Genomic DNA, 20,153 nt, shown 5'->3' with positions numbered 1-20,153 from the left:
ATTTTAATACATAACATATGACAACTATATGTTCTTACATAGCTGTTAGTTTTATTATAGGTCCTCCAAAGCTGCTGACTGGCAGATGTAGCAACTAACAATGCACAATGAATACTAACAAATCTTCCACAACAAATTTCAAAGCAAGCGTCTGTGCAAGGTGAAAGATCAGCTCTAAACACAGCATTTTTAAGTTTAATAATGATTTAGAATCGATGCAATTATTGACATCTTAAATATATTCTGACCTAATGATGGTATGTCTGTGAAATGGCAATATACAATAAATATTTATATTACAAGCATAACCACTTACATTTGAAGATTTTCACAAGGACAAGTTAAAGAAAACCACTTATAAACCATGACAAATCCTTATCTTTAAACACAGTAAGTGCTGGAATATGAGTGATTCGTGATGGTATAAAGTGCAGAGCTCAGTGATTCTTTATCTTGGTGCAATCACAATATTCACAAAGATAACAAAACCACAAAAACTTTTGAAGACTTTGCACTTGCTTGAATTCGAAATCATATTATAGATTTAGAAATCTAAAACACATTTACGGTGAAATCCCACTGTAAAACACATTAACATTAAGTTGAAATATCGGGTACAGAACAGGACCTCATATTACTAGTCTTGCAGTTTCTTTTCCAGTTCACCAAACACTTTAGAGTTGATCTCATCCACTTCATCCTCTACCTTATTAAACAGGGGGGAAAAGTTGTCAAAGACTGGTGTTATCAGCCACAAATATGAAAAAAATCTCATGTAGAATATCTGGATGTTGAGTATATATCTCTCACCTGTTCTACATTGTCGACCTCAGGTATATAAAACTGTAGCATGTTCTGGATGCCATTTTTTAGGGTAACCGTGGAGCTTGGGCAGCCTGTGCAGGAGCCAACTAACTTTAGCTTTACAGTGCCATCCTCAAAGCCCTTGAATATGACATCACCACCATCCTCCTGTACTGTAGGTCTTAAAGAAAGCAGAGATCGCGTTGGTCAACTTTTAAGAGTTTGGTTCCAAAATGAGATAACTATTTTTCAGAAATAATGTTTTTTTATTGTGCATTCCAATTAATATCAATCAAACTGTAGTGTATGTATACTGTATGTGTATATGTTTATCACTGATAAGATGCTGATCCTGAATCACATCTTACTTGGCAAAATCATGTAAACAATCAGTGCCTGGTGTTGGTATTTATTACACTTAAAGGATTTTTTTTTTTTATGAAATCACAAAAAAAGTTGCATACCTGATTCGTGTGTCTAAAAGTTCTTTGATCATAGAGACAATGTCATCATCATCCTCTGTGACAGCTGAAAATAAAATAGTGAGAGGAATAAAATGCTAGATAAATCCTGCACACAAGCACAATACAACCAAACCATCTTTTACTGAAAAGTTTCACTCACTGCTCTCAGCATGTGTTGCTCCAGTTGTGATGGGCTCACCACTCTCAAAAAATTTAGTGATGACCTCAACGGCATGCCTTTTAATCTCTGTCCATTCAACGTCATCATCTCTCTTTGATAATCAACAAGTTTACAAAGTTAAATTCAGTTCAAACAAACAAACATTCCAATCTAATCATCAAACACTACCTTAGTGAGAGTGATAAAATCTGGGCCATAAAAAACACTTTTTATGCCTTCAATTTCAAAAAGATCCCTGTTGGATAAAATAATACAAAGCATCACTGCAGCAGATTTAATGACACATTGAAATCCCTTTCTGCAGAAGTATAATATATAATGTAAGATAATGTATTTACTTGGCTAAAGTGGAATTTTCAGCCGAGTCTGAAGTGGGGAAATCCTTAGTTCCCGTCCCCAGCACAGGCTTACCAGGAAGAAACTTTAAACTTCTAGGATTCGGGGTGTCCTGAGTTAAAATTGAAAGCTTTCGCACTGCAATAGAAAAGGCCAATTTGTCACACTTATGACCATGGATTCATAAATAAATATAATAAATAATACTTAGTATAGCAGTTTTGAAAATATATTCAACATGGTTGATCTGTTATGCACTAAAGAGGACATCAGGTAAAAATATTAAAAGCCTCACCTGAAAATGCTTTGCTTTCATACTGATAAGACTTTATTCTGTGGGTCTGGGCAGCCCAGAGTGAATAACACTGACTTCTTTCATTTAATGGCAATCTATGGAAAAATATCTGTTACAGCTGCTTCATTTTCACCACACAGACACTGGACACATTATGAAAAAAGATAACTTCCAACTGATTACCATTAATGCTTGTGTTTTATTACTAATGTAAAACCATACTGCTTTTAAGCATAATGCTATTTTTAAACGAAAATGGTAATATATAAAGTCCTTTGCATATGTGGTAAGCTGAAATGGGGTAGGCCTACTGAAGATCATCTTCCCAGAGAGGTTCGAAGAAGCCATAACGTTACAGGTTGCTATCATAGATTTTAGTGACGTGATTTTGGAAATGTTTATATAGAGGGGTGACATTGGCCGGAATCGCTGCATGTCACGGTAACTTTAACTAATTTGAAGAGGTCGAGATCTGGTCGGATGTGTCCATTCAGACCCACTAAAACGAGTCACTCATTTAGACCAAATTGTCGAAGGTTTAAAGAATAAAACACAAAGCGCAAACGTCAGGTAACAATATATTACCAATTAATACATATACTTTTATTATTGTTAATGAGATCTAAAATGTCTCTTCCAACCTAAACTGTTGTGCTGATGAGTGAAACCGTAGATAGCGCATTAGACTCCATCTTACAGTCGCCGCCATTTCGATTGTTTTGAAACGTAGGACCCCAAAGCGCCCAATAACTCTCCTGTTCAAAAATCAAAAGTGAATTTTACATCATATAACATAGAAAAATGTTTTGCACGTTGTTAGATTCTCCTCAAACTGTTTTGTTTCTGGTAATCCTGTTTCTCCTGAAACTAACAGGTCTACCCTTTGGTTTATAGCGTAGTGTGGTTTAATTGTGTTAACCTGTTCACCCAACAGAGATGTAAAAAACGATGATATTAGTTTGCTTAGTTTGGAGGAGAGAATTGATTTAAATTAGCATAAAAATTATTCTAACGAGCATATGTTTTTTTTAAATAAATCCTGTTTTTGGAAAACAACATCTTGAACTGTAGAAGATGCTGTGAGATGAAGGGCTTAGCTACAACCATATATGTGACCCTGGACAACAAAACCAGTCTTATGGGTCAATTTTTCGAAATTGACATTTTTACATCATCTGAAAGCTGAATAATTAAGCTTTCTAGTGATGTATGAGTTTTTAAGGATAGGACAATATGTGGCGGAGATACAGACGTTTATAACTATGGAATCTGAGGCTGCTAAAAAATCTAAACATTGAGAAAAAAGCCTTTAAAGTTGTCCATCAGGGGTGCTGTAGCCAGGACATCCACTCACAAAAGTAACGTTTTTAAGTATTTAGGGTAGGAAATTTACAAAATATCTTCATGGAATATGATCTTAACTTAATATCCTAATGATTTTCGGCATAAAAGAGAAATCGATCATTTTCACCCATACAATATATTTTTGGCTTTTACTAAAAAAGTTATCCTGCTACTTAAGACTGGTTTTGTGATGCAGGGTCACATATGGGCATTATTCATGTATTTCTCTGCTTCTGGTCTGCCCTTCACATGGTCTGAGGATTCTTAGTTTTATGTGAATATAATTTCTTGTGAATCAATTAGTCTTACATCGTATTAAGTAACAATGCTTCATTTTATTATATTCAACATACACAATAACTGAATTAATGATTATGTAATTCTACATACTGAATATTACTGAACACAACCGAACATATCCCTCTAGGGCTAGGCTAACATGCTTTTAGAAATGTCGACTGTAAGTCATTAAGTAAACACTGGGAAGAGGCTAAGTTGACCCAACCCAAAATGCCTTGTAGCTGTGATAATTTTTTCTTAGCAAAGAAAAGGTGATTGCCATGCGGGAGTGGCTGGATGTAGTAGCCTGTCTTCCTTTGTGTTTTAATTTAAGAATGTAGCCCATCTGGTCGTTGGAACAGTAAACCGGTAAAGCCAATTTGTGTACAGAGAGTATCGCCCTAGGTGTCTAGAGGAAAATACCATGATGCAAAAGAAGATGTTGTGAGGGTGAATTAGACGTTCAAGACCTTTGGGACGGATCACTTCTGATCTTAACATCTTATTTTTTTGGGATTCTCAATCAGTTCTCTAGAAGCATGGGTGTTTGGGTTTTCTTACCCATTGTTCTGTGTGCCATCTCATTCATCGGATGCTGGACAGTGTGAGTTCAAGATTCTTTGCCGTTTTTCTCATTTTCATTTCACGGTCAATTAGATCTCATAACAGAGTTTCTATCACAAGTGTTTTTGATAGTTTGCTACTCATATGTAAAAGTTAATAGACTTTATTTCTTGTGTCCACATTGATGGATGATAATAGGTCATTGTTTTAAAAAATCGTAAAACAATAAGGCCAGCTTCAAATACTTAATTGATATGACAAACGATTGTTGTATAACCATTTTAACAACTTGGCCAGCAGATTGAGTATTGATGTCATAAATGTCAAGGCACGTTATACTTTTCTGAAGTCAGGATTAGAAAAGCTCAAGAGTGATCTGACTTGCTCTCTATAAATCAAGAATGTCTGACAGCAGTTCAAAAGTAATAGCAAACTTCTCATTTACACTCATACCCTTGCTCCATATGTCTCGCTATAGGTTGTTTGTCCATTACCATTATGTTTCTACAAGTATTATATTTTGACACTGTTTGACATACAGTCAGCAATTTCTATGAATCTGACGCATACACTATGAAAAGGTTCCGGTTCACCTATTAAACAATCATCTCCTCTCTAAGTGAAGTGAAATGGAACTAACAAACTATGTCAAGGTTCTGCCACAGCACAGGTGCCTGGCTCTGGTTTTAGTATTGTCATTTTTTTACTGATGGAAAGACAATAAAAACATGAGTTTGTCTCTTATGGTGTGGTTTAGCAAACGGGTGAAAGTGTTAATTGGTTTGTTCATTTTAGTAAATGGCTCTTACATTTACATTTAGCAGATGCTTTAATCCAAAGGGACTAGCAAATGAGGTTAACAATGGAAGCGATCAGAAAAACATAAACATATTATATGGAAATAGCAGAAAAGAGATAGGAGTCAGATTATGTCTATTATAATATTATATATTCTTATGTCTTTCTCCACAGATATGGAATAGCATTAAGTCTTAACCATGTCTGCTCACTGAGTAACTGGTAAAGTGATCTCAACCAAAATTCTCTAAATATAATATATTTCTATTGTCTTATAACATTGTGAGCTTTCTAACATCTTCACAGGGAATACAGAAACTCGTGTTTAATAAACGAAACGGGCACATGCTGCACTCTGCTTCACGTTCCCACCATAAGGTTTGTTTTCAAATGAACCTCTTCATAAAAAAATGATACGCTGTATAATCCAAATGATTTCCATTTGTGTTTATTTTGCAGCTCAAGTGGGACAAAGTATCCAGAAAACTCCCTTTTCTCTGCAACAATCAATGCTGGTTCTTTTTTGTGTGGGTATATTACTTTTATATTTATGTAAACTTAGGAAAGTTTAGATTTGAGTATTATTCTCGTTTATAAATTATGAATAAATGGGACATTGCTTTAGAATTATTATATAAGCTTTGATATATAAGAGCATTTTGTTCATTACATATTACTGGCACCATTGTCTGTCATGAAATGTTGTAAAATGTAATAGAAGAATTAGATGACTGTTAGTGCGTATAAAGTTTGAACAGAATGTTGGTGTTCATTTAAAACATTGATAGTGAATCATAAATGTGAATTCAGACTGACCTGTCTGGAGACAGTTCATAATTTAAAAAAAAAATCTTTGTAATATGCCTTTTCTTTGTCCACACAGTCGTGGTTTTCTGCATTTTTCATCACGCACACATTCTGGACAGGAGCGGTATTAATTGTCTCCTCAGTAAGATCGCTATGGTTATCGGCTGTGTGTCCGCTGCTGGTGCTTTTGTGGCTGGGAACTGTAATGTAAGCACTTGTAAATACTTTATTTTTATTAATTTTATTTGCTAGTTAAATACTTAAATGTTTGAACACAGAAGAGTTCTTAAAAAGCGCAATAGAGTTCTTGGCATTTACAAGACAATCAAATATGTGACCCTGGATCACAAAACCAGTCTTAAGTACCACAGGAACATTTTTAGTAAAAGACAAAAATACATTGTATAGGTCAAAATTATCGCTTTTTCTTTTATGACAAAAATCATTAGGATATTATGTAAAGATCATGTTCCGTCAATATATTTAGTACATTTCCAACATTAAATATATATAAACTTTTATTTTTGTGAGTGGATGGCCTGCCACAGTCCTCCTGATTAACAAATTCAAAGGTGATTTTCTCAATATTTAGATTTTTTTGCACCCTCAGATACCTGAGTTTTGAATGGTTGTATCTCAATCAGATATTGTCCTATTCTAAGACCTGTTACATCAATAGAAAACTTATTTATCATTTATTTATTAAAATTGACCCATAAGACTGGTTTTGTTGTCCAGGGTGACATATAATATTTTGTCTCATTCTGGACATAAAGGGGGCCAAAGTTCTTTACATTGTGTTACAGGAGAAGTATGACACAACATTTCATTTCATGTTTATCATAGGTGTGGTCACAAAATGAACTTTGTAATGGTTGGAGGCTGTTTCCTGTAGAAGTACTGTATAGAGAATATGATGAATGTGCACGACATGAGAATACCAACTTTAAAAATGTGAAACTTTAAAATAGACTCTTCACTATTAGTTTACATACATTTTTATGACAAAGCATTCTAAATGTATTACTACATAGTTATTACAAGATTTCTTCTACAGTAATTATGAGAAAGGATTTGGTCCGTTGTGTTTTGTTTTAGCAAGCAGAGGTTTCGATGCTGCATTATCTGGGTGCTGCCCTGAGCTTTGTGTGTGTGTGTCTCTACGTCACCATGCTGACCTCCCTCACTGGCAAATGTATGCTGACCGGCTACGAGCGGGTCCTCTACCCGCTACGCATTGTCTCTTCAACAATACAGATTTCTGCCACCATCCTTTGTATCCTTTTATGTTCAAATATGTTGCAATAAGCCAGGTTCTATCAAACATTTTGTTATTCTCTTATTTGCATTATGTGTTGCTTTTCTTTACATTGTGTACATTTTGGGATTCTTTTTAGAAAACAAAAAGGTTTTATCTACAACGTCAAATGGATTGCAAAAACTTTGAAGCTTGTAATCTGTAAAACTGCTCAGAACGCAGATAGAACCTTATAATTACAAGGCATCGTATAGTGTTTGCTGTACATAAAGACTGCTAGAGTAAAATACATCTGAAGTTCTGCATTGTTGTAAAAATTTTGATTACATTTTTATCAAGTAATAATTGAAAAATGACCCAAAAATTGCTTTATCTTGACATCTTGTATCAGACTGCATCTTCTTCGTGCAGGTGGATTACTACTACAAACACATCTCTGCTGTATTTGAATGGCTTCTCAGTGTGAATCTGGAGCTCTATGAACTCAGCTATGCTGTGGAGTTTTACTTTTTCTCATCATCAATGCTTTCAGTGCTTTTAGCAAAGAAAGAAGAGGAGAAACCTTTGATTTTGTCTTGATGTCTAAATCACTGTTTTTCAGTTATAGATTCATAAAATTTCACCATACCTATGTTATTGTAGGCAGTGGATGTACTGTTGAGTAAGATATTCTGTATTGGGAGGGGGCACCAGACACTTTGCTCAATGGCACTTTGAAGTGTTAATTTTTTAAGGACATTAATGCAATATTTGACATGGCGATATACTATCTAGAGACAGATTTCCTTTGAACTATACGTTTTCATCCAACTGTATGTCTTACCATATATTTGGTCAGTGCATTCTGTTTCAAAGGTTGTTCAGTGTTTGCTTCACGTTTTTAATCTAATTGTGAAATTCCTTGATAATTTTGAATCAATTGCTGTCAGAAAATGTGTATTTATCAGTGAAGAAAGTTTCATAAGATCCATATAGGGAAAGATAAAAGAAACAAACACCTACAGATTTATCATAAATTCTTTTGCACAATCCCAGTTTTAAATCAGGTCTTTAGTTCAGATACTCAAACATTATAAAGTGAATTTATAAAACTGCATTTTGTGGCATTGGTTTTTGTGAGTTAATTGTGATAAGTGAAGAAAAATCTTTAGACAGTGGCCTCGAATGATCAATAAATAGCACTTTACAAACATTGCAAGCAACAAATATATTCATTTTAGACAAATGTGATGTTTGTATGAACATTATTTAAATATTTATGTTTATCACATTTGTTTAGCTTGGATTTTTGCTCTTCAAAGCTTTATTTTAATTTATAAAATGATTAAAGAAAAACAATACAATCCTTTAAATGTTTCCCTCAATTATATTTTCATCTTGCTGAAATGTAAGCCTGTTTTATAATTGCAATTGTGATGCTTAATTTTGTCATGCTACTTAATTTTGGGAAATGTTGCTTTTGCTGTCAATTGCTTTACCCAAAAGATTGACAAAGCTGACATAACCTTTTACCACACTTAGGTGGTCAGGTTCACGCAATGCTTACGTACTTCAGGTGCTATTCAAACACCTGTTCTTTAATTCGGTCACACCCACTGTGTTTAAACAAACCACTCTAGCATGCGGTAAAAGGCAGCTATCACTGTTCATTTTCATCATGTTCTTTTAATAATGTGGTGAGAAGGCCCCAAATTGTCACAGGCAGGTAATCTGACATTAGCCTATAACATCTCATTTACAAAATTGCATTTTACAGAACCGCAGAACTAAGAGCTTGTTTGAACTTTTCAACTGTATACTCAAAGTCCAGACCGATGAGTGACTGTGTTTGAAAAGGTTATATACACATTCTATAAAGTTCAAGAGCTGGACCTGTATTGAATTCCTTTATCATAAGTGGTGCCCCATCCAATGCCTGATCAAAAGAAAACAGTGAAATTATTACAATAACTATCAACTGTTTCTCAGCTAATCACCCGAGTGATTATCTTGAAAATATGTATTAAAGCCTTTTTTTGCATGATACCTTTTGCTTATGAACTGAAGAATTAAGAAAAATTCAAATTCAAAAGTTAATGCAAAGCACATAACCTTTACTTTGAAAGAAGGTAATATACATCCTGGGATTACAGATAATAAAGATACATATGAGCAAAATAAATTCAAAATGAGTATCCTCTCTTCTTTCATTGATCCAAAGACTGTGGCAAACTAGAAAATGTCTACAGTTTTCTTTTGAAGGGAAAGGTGACAGCAAAACTAAAATGCATGTGTGTTCAGCCAATTATTGAAGACACTGTAAAATAAAATAAAAAGAGAGCAGTAGTCCACATTTCCAAGAACCTGAACTAAAACAAAGAAAACAAAGGAAGCTTAAATTTCACTATGTAGTTCAACTGCAATGCAAATATCATAAATAGATAAGAGGGAGGGGAAAACACAGCTGTTCAAGATAGATCTACAAGCAAGACTCCACAATTTCAGCATAGCTGAAATAATAAATGACTACTCCTCCAAATTACAAACTTGGAGCGTGACCGAAGTTATTCCTTTACAAACCTTTAAGATGGTCAGTCTGCAGGCGCCTCTGCAATTACTTCTCATGCCAAACACCTCTAACCAAAGCATGTTAAAACAGTTTGGACCCATAAAATTTCCGTGTTAGTGTAGTCTGGGTTTTTTTTGTTCATCTGACAGTGAGAAACACTATTCATGGCGTGACACATGAGCGAAAGAATCGTTAAAGCAAAGAATGGTATTACTTTTATCTAAGCCTCAGAACGTCTTTAACTAGGCAAGTTTCGATTAGTCCTTTAAACTCTCAGATTCTAAAATTATATCAGTAACATCTAGCTCAACTTGAATAGCTTTTGCTGATGCGGTGCTCTCTCTCGGGTCAAACAATCAGACGTCCTATGATCTACATCGTAACGATGCTGAACATATGATCCTCTGGAAAGCACTACATTTACATATTTTATCTTTTTCTTTTCTTAAAAAGGAAGGACACTACAGTAGCTGACAACTCAAAAGTATTAAGGTGATGCAAATTTGTAATTTATAAACCTACAATGAGTTGAAATGAGTTTTCTTCAAACTGAGTACATATTCTTTGTTGTAGAACCACTTTTGCTAGAGGTGTCGTCATGTGATTGGTATCCAATGAGGATTTTGCCTGGGATACTCAAACGCTCTTTGTATTGTTGCCTACATGGGAAAAACAAGACATCATTGTCTCGGTTACATAAATACATCAATTCAATAAAATTCTTCAGACATCTTTATACATTTTGACGTTTTATTTTTTATTAGTAACATAGTAACATACCCTATCGTGGTGATCGCTTCCTTGTTTTGGCAGTTGCCCGTCCAGATGGATATTTTATCTCCCTTTGGCCTGACGTTGACCACAGCTCCACACACATCTTCACTGGCCTCATCAAAGGATTCTCCGATTAAACACAACAGCTGCAAACCACATGTTAAGAGAATAAGAATATGCAATATCTGGAAAGTGAAACTTTGATCTGTAGGTAGACCACACACACACACTTACTGTTTCCATCCAGTAGCAGTCTAGATCATTGTGTCGTTGCTGTTTATTGAGAGTCATTAACCACCTTCCACCAAGTTTATTCCTATCATCCTCCCACATGGGTTTGATACCATCCTGAGACATTATGAGCATTTAGACAGTTCAGAGGTTAAACCTGCATTCACGTGACCAGTGTCATACCTACATAAACCGTGGTCATTTCATGAAATAAACCCACAATGAAATAAGTAATAGTGCTACAAAAACAACCAAACATCTACAGCCTGGTTATACAAAAGCACCATGATCTTACCTTAAACAAGCAGTAGTCACAGCCAAATCCAAGTTTACTGGGCTTTTGTATGTGATTATATAATCTGAGGAGGAACACACAACCAAGTATTTGTGAATTACTGCTGCCCTACAAATGCCCAAACAGTTTCTTAAATTAACCTCTTGGAGATATGACAGATAAAACGCTTACGCCCAGAAATCTTCCACTGTATCAAACTTTGAAATGAGACGCAGATTTTCCGTCCAACTTTTGGTCTTGTCATTTTTGAAATACCATAGAGCCCATCTGCAGAAGAGAAAACAGGACAAGTGAGCATAGGGTTGCTCTCCTCATGTCACTCCTTATATAATATCATGTGAAACCTCACAGAGAGCTGTGTCTATGCAAGAGATCAGACACAACGTTCCTTTAAACCAAATGTTTCAGTATTGTTGTAGATATGGATTTATTTGGAAACAGCCATGAGTAACAGAGATAAAGACCCTCTTCTTGTAAAATGAAGGAGCTTTTATTAGGTTAATGATATGGATTCTTCTCATGATAGTGAGTGTTACAATCATAACCAGTAGTATACAACACATTCAAAAGAGGACTGCAACAAAGGAGTTCCACTAAACACAATAAAAAAACCTTCATTGTAACAAGCCAAGAGAAGGGTCCTATTGTTTGTTAAAGCAGAAGTGCATGTTGGGGATATAACAGATGCACCCTGTGACTGATACTAAAGTGCTATGTGTAGTATACTGTTATCTTGACCTGTGATGAACTTTGAACTTTCAGTCATTTATAAATGACTAGAGAGAACAGAACGCTAACAAAACACTGAAATGAACCGACAAATTAGCAAAAATATAACAAATGTGAGTTCTAAATAAATGTCTTGTGATAGTCTAGGAGTGGACAAGGAAGGCTTCACAGTAAATTAAGTTCCTTACTAGTCCAGATATGACAGAAATACACCAAAAAGACAGAGAAAAAGGGAAAAGCTCTGGAATAAGAAGAAGCTCAGTACTTCCCGTTCCCCTGCAGCACGCTGGCTGACTGCCACTGCATCACTCATTTCACTCTTGAGCACAGAATGAAAACCAAACACAAAACACTGCTGGCAAATGTGATACTTTTATAAATCGTAAGATGCAAGACTAGTTTTGTAAATTAGACATTTATAGAAAAGATTCTGAAAGAAAAGAACAATGAATGAAAAAGCATCACCTCTATCCAGTTAAGATTTAATATTAGTAGAGAAATTAAACCGTAGTATTCGTGAGTGTTATAAATAATCAGATTTGCCATGTCATGTTATTGACCATATTAACAACATTGTACAAACTATTTAACTCCATTAAAGCACATTATACGGGTATAACAAAATTTGTGAAATCCATGTCAGGTGGACTTCATGCTGTCAATGAAAATAGCATCTTACTAACTTGAACTACTAACTAAGAAATACTGAAATTATTTTTTCATACTTTTAACGCAAATTGATGTTACGCTATGATCATAGACTTCTGAACTTATCTTATTACTCTCATAAATTGAGGTTAGATCACCAGGGAACCAAGTGTGTTTAAAATTAGACTAAACCTATATCAACTAAACTGTGTCAGCTATACTCAGTGCAGACCAGATTATGTGTGTACATGTATGTGCTCCGAATAAAGACTCAAGTAAATTCTCATACCTGTTTTGCAAAGGATGCTTGATATACTGTTCAGGACTTGTCACTGCGGGTGTAGGACTATCAGCACATGGTTCTTCATTTTCAGTTCCTTGCTGCATAAATGCAAAACACAGACACTTAAATAAAGAAAACTTATTTAATACATGCACAAAAAACCGGCATCTTAAATTCGTTCAACAAGTCATGATTTTTCATAAACGGACCCATAGGACATTGTGGGAGAGTGCACCTGTCATATTACCCCTTTGAACATCTGTCAAAGAGCTTTTTTAAGGGTAAGCTAGCTAGCAAACAAGCTAAACGGAAACAAATGCTGCCATTCAGATCTATTGGTAGAATACTTCTAACGTTAATACTTTAGGTCCAATCTCGATTTCAAACCTTGATTTATGTATATATGTTGGTCTTATTAGACTAATGGGACCTTGTCTAGCAAGACGATTTTTATGAGCACAGGACACATTTCATGTAGTGTACTACAACAGAATAAACACTACCTAGTCAGATTCATTTAACGTTATAGTTCAATGTGAAGTAATACACCCTCTGCTGTCCACTATGGCATAAGCCACACAGCACATGTTGACTTTAACCACGAATCGATCACACATTTTAGTTCTACCCACTGAGTCAAACCCAACAGTAATCCCACACAGACTCTTTAAGCGTAAGTGTAACATTGGGATTTTGAATCTGTTGAGCAGCCACGACAGCGCACGCTAGCGTCTGCTGCTAGTCACACAGTTAGCCTCGAACACACGTGTCCATATGTCTGCAGATTTCATTTCATCCCATCGAGCCCAGTTAGAATCTAACAACATTTGCTTCAAAAACAATGTGGGAGGAATTTAGTAATCCGAACGGGTCAGGCAGCGAGTGTTTGAAATGAGGAATTGTCGCGGTTCGGACCCTCCCTGTCTCTCAAGTCACCAGCCACACAACTGCCACCCCGAAACCCGACTGAACGCCACACGCGGGATTTCAAACCTTTATCTTTCGATTGTGCATTTCACAGTCAGGACAAGCCCTACACACAACACGGCAGACGCGGCTTTACCATTTCGGGTAGCCGGGAAGCCCTAAATGAAAGAAACCCCCTCGCTCTTACCGGCTCCGAAGTCGCCATCTTGCCTGTGTGAAAATTCTTCTGAGCGTTCGACGCCACTGCGTCACGGACGCGCTCGATAAGCTACGGCAACTAGCGCGGTCCAATTGCAGGACGGTGGATGCTGAAACGCGTTGTTGAAGAGAGGTTACTTAAGTAATGTTATTGAGACAGCATCATGTATCACATTGTTTCAGATGAAGTGTATGGTAAAGCATGATTCATTAATGTTAGTTCATAGTGTGATGTGAATTAAACGTATGTCTAGAAATGTATCACAAAAATCTATAACTTTTATGTATTGAGTGGATTTGAATGGAACTCAAGTCACAGTTTATATAGTTAAACATGTTAATATAAATAAAATATAAACAATTAAAGTACAATTTAATTTAAAACTTTCTCCACACTCTTTTTCATATAGCCAATCTAAGTAAAGAACATCTCATAACAGGCCTACACCAACTCTATGGATTTCTTCACCTTTTTCTAAATGTCTGGATCCTTATGACTACAGTTTGTGACATTTCAGTTTTGCTTTGCGTAATTATTACACATTGTCTTTCAAATGAATGTAAAATATTGTTAATAGATCTCATATCCTTAATGATAACTATTTTAGTAAATACATATTTTATGTAACCTATTCCGGTCAAAAGTTTAAATGTTTTTCATTGTCTTAAAAAAGGTTTCATCTGAAGGTGTGTGGTTAAATGTCTGAAATTAGTTTCATAGACAAAATGATAAAAAAATTTTTTTTATCATAAATGTTTTAATAAAATGATCTTTAAAAGGATGATTTGCCTAAATAGTGAAAAAAGAGCAGCCATTAAGAGCTCAGAATAGATGGGACTCTCTAATATTGTTTAAAAAAGGGAGAAACCCCAAGAAGTGTCACGATGAAATGCCAAGAGAACATTTCTGCAAAGTTTAGACAAAATTTGACCACCAATATGCTCATATATAATAAGTTTTATTATATTAAGATTTTCTTATGGCATCATAATCCTCATAGTTAGGTTTTGATGAGTTGAAAATGTGTAAAAATATTAATTTGAAAATATTAATTTGAAAACTGAGTTAATGTTCAAAAAGTTTTGTGACTGGTAGTGTATCCCCCACAAAGAACCCTTTAAATGTGTTTCTGACCTGGTTTTACAGGAATTTAGCTGTGTACTTGAAATTGAACAGTTGTTAGAATGTTCTTAGAATGTTACATTAAAAAGTAAGAATCAAAACAAAAGCTCCTTTTGACAATGTGCAAATAGAAAAGTCATACACATCAGACTTCACATGTAACTGTACTGTGCACTTTATTTTCTAAAAGAAAAATCTCTAAAGCTGGTGTTTTCTTTCCATGACAAAACATTTCAAGTCACACAAAGAATGAATAAGTATTCAAGTCATAGCATGAGCTTGTTTGCTTTCAAGACAAGAGGTGTAAAATTCCACATAACATTGCCCGCAATAGCTTACATTCATACTTAAAGCTAAAGTGTGTAATTTTTCATGTTTAAAGACTATTTCCTATTCATAATAAGCAGACATAAAGTAAGCAACTGGTTGGCCGATTTCAATGAAAAGTGTAGACAATGTGGCTTTGTGCTGCTATCAATACATTGACCTGTTTGTTTGAGCATCCCAACCAGCCCAACATAGCAATACTGGTATAACCAATAGAGTAAGTTTGGTGACCATTATGTAGAAATTACACACTTCAGCTTTTAAACTGGTACAGGCGTTCAATGTACATAGAACAACTGCCAAACTGGTAATATAAATGAAGATGAGATAAGGGAAAGAAATTTTCCATTTAAAAATAAGCAAAAGTACATTTTTGAGAATTTAATTGGAAGACAGCATGAGAATCCTAAAAGCTTATGTCCAAAGTTACATTAGAGCACAGAGACTACCTGAGAAAAGAGCAAAACAAAGACAGACAACAGTGAGAAACATGCAAGACATATCCATTGTGAATAGTCAGGTGAATATATGAGGTTGTAAAGGAATGTAACAATATTTCATTCACTCTGGGTTTTTATAATGTTGCAATACATGCATGTCTTGTCTTCTTGACAACTTACATGAGATCATTTACCTCAAGTTAATACGTACAATCTTAAAAATAAAGATTCTACAGGATGCCACAGAAAATAGATTTTTGGCTGTATGGTTCCATAAAGAATGTTCTCTGTAGTGGAAAAGGGTTCTGTAGGCTATGAAAAGGATGGTTATTTTAAGAACCAAAAATGGTTCTTCTATGACATCACTGTGATGAACCTTTTGAAGCACCTTTACTTTTAAGAGTGTAAATAAGTTCTGAAGTAAAAAAGCCATTCTGTTTGTACTCTTAAACCTTTGTGTTTTGTTGTATAAATTGGTTTCCTCTGGAATTTCTAATAGAACCGCAGTTTCGACTTATGACTAAAATCCCGACTGTTGTTTTAAAAATAATTACACCCAGTCACACAGTTGAGTATGATATGAAGAGTATGATAGATGTGTGATGTCAATAACGGTCTTTATTTAGTAAACTGCTTTGCGACATTTTAAAAGCACACAACATTTTTAAGTTCTCGGTTGTATGACTATGTGTAATTTATATGCGGAGAAAAATGAGAAAATCATGTTATCTGCAGACGTTGTTTTACTCATAAATCGAAACCTGCAAAAACCACACAAACCAAAAATGACAAAAATTCCCAAATAAACATACAGAATTTAAACCAATTTAAACAGATATTCATGGTTTTAGTGACCATATAAAATAAAAACAAATCATGAAACACAGCATATTAGAAAAATGCATAAATTGGGTGATCTTTGAAACAAATTGAATTGGTAATTCTTTAGTTAAATAGACCCACCAGACAGTACTGATGTTTTCATTTCAATCTGTAACCATGGGTTGACTGCAAGGTCATAGTATTATGTGTGGTGCATAAAGTCAACGTTATATAGGTTGTTGTTACCCAACTGTGGATTGAAAACAATCCAGCATTTTTCAAAGTGCACCTAAATGTGATTTGTCAATGCATACCGAATCCAGTACTTTGCATAAGCACCAAAAACCATTGTCCTGAGCTATATACACACTCAGGGTTACCATATATAGTCTTGTTGGTTTAACACTGTTTCGTTGTTCAGCAATAACAGTAACCGAAGAGACAGTAGCGTGTATTTACCCATGCCACTATGTGACTTCAAGTTGCCCAAAACTGTATGTTCACATTTGGTTAATGTGGAGCTTGTCTACCTTTGAGACTGTAGAGTACTAGTTATTAGTCAAAGCACCTTTTTTTAGAGATGATGTGTAAGATTTCTCACAACTTACACGAACAGATGTTGTTTCAAGTGCTTGTAACAATGTACAATGGTTTTAAAAACTGATGCACACTCTTTAGCACCTTAAAGAAGAAGAGTGGACAAAAACAGACTTTTCTTAGTCTTACGTTCGCTTTAAACCAAATGTAAACCTTATTTTTTTCTTAAGCCAATGTGTTGATTAGACCTCTGAATACATACAAAATACATGTAGTTGATCTTTCCATTCAATGCATTTAAATAAAAAATAACAACCCTTTGTTTGTATAAAAATGTTTGTTTCTTAAATAAAATGCGCTATGCAGCAATTAAAACACATGAAATGAGATCTCAGGTTTTGTGAGATCTCTTTCAAAGCACCAGTGAAAAACATACAGTAAATTAGTTTTTAACATATTTTAACACGCATGATTAAATATTTGAAATGATGTATAAAATAATGATGCTGTTTTCAAGTCACGTATCAAACTTTTTGGGAGTGGGAAATAAACAAATCATTTTTTCATTTAGATTAACAAGAATTCGTAACACGTTGGTAAATGCAGCATATAACCCTCCATGACTATTGCTCATATATGCAAAGTTTCATAATCATGATTGAGTTCCAGAACAACATAATTCGACTGTAGACAGCAGACGATGAAACAAACAAACATGCATACTGGTTTGAAGATACAAAGTGCTTGTCTATTACAGGACACTCACAATGCAAGAACAATGTACTGTACCTTCATTCCCAAGAAAAGTGTTGATACAAAGCCAAACGCTATTCATTTGAAATACATGACCAACAATCTAATGTAAAGTTTTTATAATGACCCATGTATTTTTCAAATGTCTTACCGCTACAATGGCACCATGTAATCTCTTCTACTGAGTATCAGACATTAGAGCACCCACGGCTGAAACGAGAAAGCACAATTCACATTGACAATGTCAATTCGGAGTGTTTACTACGCACCTCACTTAAAGGCTGACGTGATCCTATGCAGTAAAAAGGCTTGGACAAGAAATTAAATTACAAAATAGTTTCGAAACGGATCAGAATAAATAATCACATTTTCTATGCACTAATTTAATCTATATGTATAAAACCAGTTTTATAACATCTGTTCTGAGCACCATCTCTTCAAACAATAAAAAAACAAACACGCAGACGCACACGCTAAAACTCACAGTTAAAAACCGACAAACGGTAGTCAAGGAGCACAACTTAAAAAGGGCACATGTAAAAACAGCTGTGATAGGATGTGAACTAGCTGAGGTAAGGCATTGGCTAAAAAAGCATGTAAAAACATCACGTCCAGCAGTTATAAGGCCCAGTGACGTGTGTGAGGGAATACGGGGCTGACGTGATGACGCCGTCCCGTGTAACTGCCAGCGACTGACGGGTGGGGACCTGAAGCTTGTGTCTTTCCTTCTCATATGTCTCGTATTCGTCTTCAGTCTCCGTACTCGAATCCTTTGACGTTTCAAGTTTGGTCCCCGACGCCCCTTGTCCCATACGCTCAGCCTCTTCCTCCTTCTCCCTGGCCTTTTCTGCCCTTTTGGCTTCCCACTGTTGCAGGCCGTGGCCCGGTGCGTTCAGGCTCTTGTGCTGGTAGAAGACCAAGGAGATGCGGGTGGGGTGCGTGCGGTTGGGTCGCAGGATCGGAGTGGTTGCGTGGAGCTCCCGTCGAGCGCATTCAATCAGGATAGAGCCGTGAGACGGAGCCACGGCCACGCCCCCTATGTCAGTGTCGTGGAAATTGTGCTCGCTGTCGGACCACACCTCCTCTGCTTTAACCGATTCTGGAGGAACGGATGGGTGATGGTCCTGGCCTTGCTGTGCACGCGGGGGTCTGCTCAACTGACTTTGAATACCCTCGGCGTTGCGGTGCTTCCAGGGGTACGCGGCTTCCCCATTGCTCTCCTTGCCGCCCTGGAAGCACCGCAGCTCCTCGGGTTTGGGGGAGTAGTCTGAGGAATTAAAAAACAGCTGGTTTCTGAAGGATTTCTGCTCCGAGGTCTGTCTAATGGTCTCCACTCCAGGACCATTTTTAAGAGAAGCATGGGGGGTTCCCCCAGAGGAAACAAGCTGGGTTTGGGAAAACTCAGAGTGAGGTGATGAGGACTGCGTGCGAACGTATGGATCAGAAGAGTGAAAGTCTGAAAATGTGCTTCCTATTTCTGGAACCCTCGGCAATTGCAAGGTGGAACATTCGCTCGAGCTACTTTCTCCAAACCTGGAGTGTGTTTGAAACCTGTAGAGAGACACATGAGAACAATAAATCAATAATAGAAAGAAGACAAAAAAAAAACACACATATCAAACATCGTCGCTGTCCTTCCAAAACCTCAGATCAGAGTCCTGCAATATTTGATGTAACGGGTGGAATAATATTCATGTGTCATTTGCGGTTGGAGTGTGGGTCGGGAAATATGGCGCACGGGCGGAGCGCGTATCCAGTAGCCAAGACTATTTTGACTCACCTGATACGAAGATGCTTTTACACAGTCCTGTGCTTATTTGTGTACAAGCTCTCTCTGAACATTTGCAGCCTTCAGATGAGACGTTAAACCGAGGTCCTGACTTGTGTGGTCATTAAAAATGAAAGTTTAAAAATGTCCTTGGAAAAAGTGTAGGGGTGTAACCTCAGCATCCTGGCCAAATTCGCCCATTCGCCTCCTAATCATTCCCATATGTACTAATTGGCTTGATAGCTCTGTCTCCTCTCCACCAATAAGCTGGTGTGTGGTGGGCGTTCTGGCGCGATATGGCTGCCATCGCATCATCCAGGTGGATGCTGCACATTGATGGTGGTTTAGGAGATTCCCCCCTTCCATGTATAGCGCTTTGAGTGCCTTGAAAAGCGCTATATAAATGTAACAAATTACTATTATTACATCATGTAGATGTAATGCGGGTTAGAAGTTACATAAGTGCTGCTGTCGGGTGCTCTTTTAAAAGCTGCGGGTTTATCAAATACGATCATTGCAGGACTCTCATACAGATGTCCAAGTTTGCCGTTTTTCAGGAAATGGAATTTGAAATCAAATACTGTGTTGTCAAAGTTGACAAGCACTTTTTAATACCTTTT

At 36.2% G+C, this 20,153-nt stretch overlaps 4 protein-coding genes across 9 annotated transcripts in view; 1 reads left to right on the top strand and 3 right to left on the bottom strand.

The window, feature by feature from the left end:
• Window positions 1–29: 29 nt before the first annotated feature.
• Window positions 30–2,814, bottom strand: zgc:110319 (uncharacterized protein LOC796111 homolog). 2 transcript variants are annotated; one of them, XM_056760887.1, is made up of 8 exons: window positions 2,722–2,814; window positions 2,081–2,175; window positions 1,788–1,923; window positions 1,618–1,684; window positions 1,429–1,540; window positions 1,269–1,332; window positions 811–985; window positions 30–706 (listed from the first exon to the last, which is right to left on the bottom strand). In XM_056760887.1, exons 1-8 carry the CDS (start codon window positions 2,787–2,789, stop codon window positions 638–640), a joined length of 786 nt encoding a protein of 261 aa, XP_056616865.1. In that variant the 5' UTR covers window positions 2,790–2,814; the 3' UTR covers window positions 30–637. The 2 variants fall into 2 exon arrangements, with proteins under 2 accessions (XP_056616865.1, XP_056616864.1); XM_056760886.1 differs by having other exon boundaries at window positions 30–702.
• A 973-nt stretch (window positions 2,815–3,787) lies between these two features.
• si:dkey-228d14.5 (uncharacterized protein LOC796266 homolog) lies at window positions 3,788–8,226 on the top strand. The gene is made up of 7 exons (XM_056761292.1): window positions 3,788–4,307; window positions 5,240–5,287; window positions 5,372–5,443; window positions 5,525–5,592; window positions 5,949–6,079; window positions 6,971–7,148; window positions 7,522–8,226. Exons 1-7 carry the CDS (start codon window positions 4,243–4,245, stop codon window positions 7,707–7,709), a joined length of 750 nt encoding a protein of 249 aa, XP_056617270.1. The 5' UTR covers window positions 3,788–4,242; the 3' UTR covers window positions 7,710–8,226.
• A 976-nt stretch (window positions 8,227–9,202) lies between these two features.
• eif4e1c (eukaryotic translation initiation factor 4E family member 1c) lies at window positions 9,203–13,813 on the bottom strand. 2 transcript variants are annotated; one of them, XM_056761294.1, is made up of 8 exons: window positions 13,753–13,813; window positions 12,645–12,736; window positions 11,150–11,245; window positions 10,979–11,042; window positions 10,687–10,800; window positions 10,459–10,598; window positions 10,201–10,337; window positions 9,203–9,426 (listed from the first exon to the last, which is right to left on the bottom strand). In XM_056761294.1, exons 1-7 carry the CDS (start codon window positions 13,768–13,770, stop codon window positions 10,223–10,225), a joined length of 639 nt encoding a protein of 212 aa, XP_056617272.1. In that variant the 5' UTR covers window positions 13,771–13,813; the 3' UTR covers window positions 9,203–9,426; window positions 10,201–10,222. The 2 variants fall into 2 exon arrangements, with proteins under 2 accessions (XP_056617272.1, XP_056617271.1); XM_056761293.1 differs by having other exon boundaries at window positions 9,203–10,337.
• Window positions 13,814–19,089: 5,276 nt separating this feature from the next.
• Window positions 19,090–20,153, bottom strand: part of tet1 (tet methylcytosine dioxygenase 1) — a 33,069-nt gene continuing 32,005 nt past the window's right edge. For all 4 annotated transcript variants that reach the window (XM_056761286.1, XM_056761285.1, XM_056761287.1 and 1 more), the window contains one exon: window positions 19,090–19,316. In XM_056761286.1, coding sequence (XP_056617264.1) covers window positions 19,237–19,316 — 80 coding nt within the window. In that variant the 3' untranslated portion in view covers window positions 19,090–19,236. The remainder of the gene's footprint in view (window positions 19,317–20,153) is intronic.

This window comes from Triplophysa dalaica, chromosome 11, assembly GCF_015846415.1.
Source record: "Triplophysa dalaica isolate WHDGS20190420 chromosome 11, ASM1584641v1, whole genome shotgun sequence".
Lineage (NCBI taxonomy): Eukaryota > Metazoa > Chordata > Actinopteri > Cypriniformes > Nemacheilidae > Triplophysa > Triplophysa dalaica.
The sequence above is the reverse complement of the archived record's forward strand: the minus strand, read 5'-3'. Positions and strand labels throughout refer to the sequence as shown.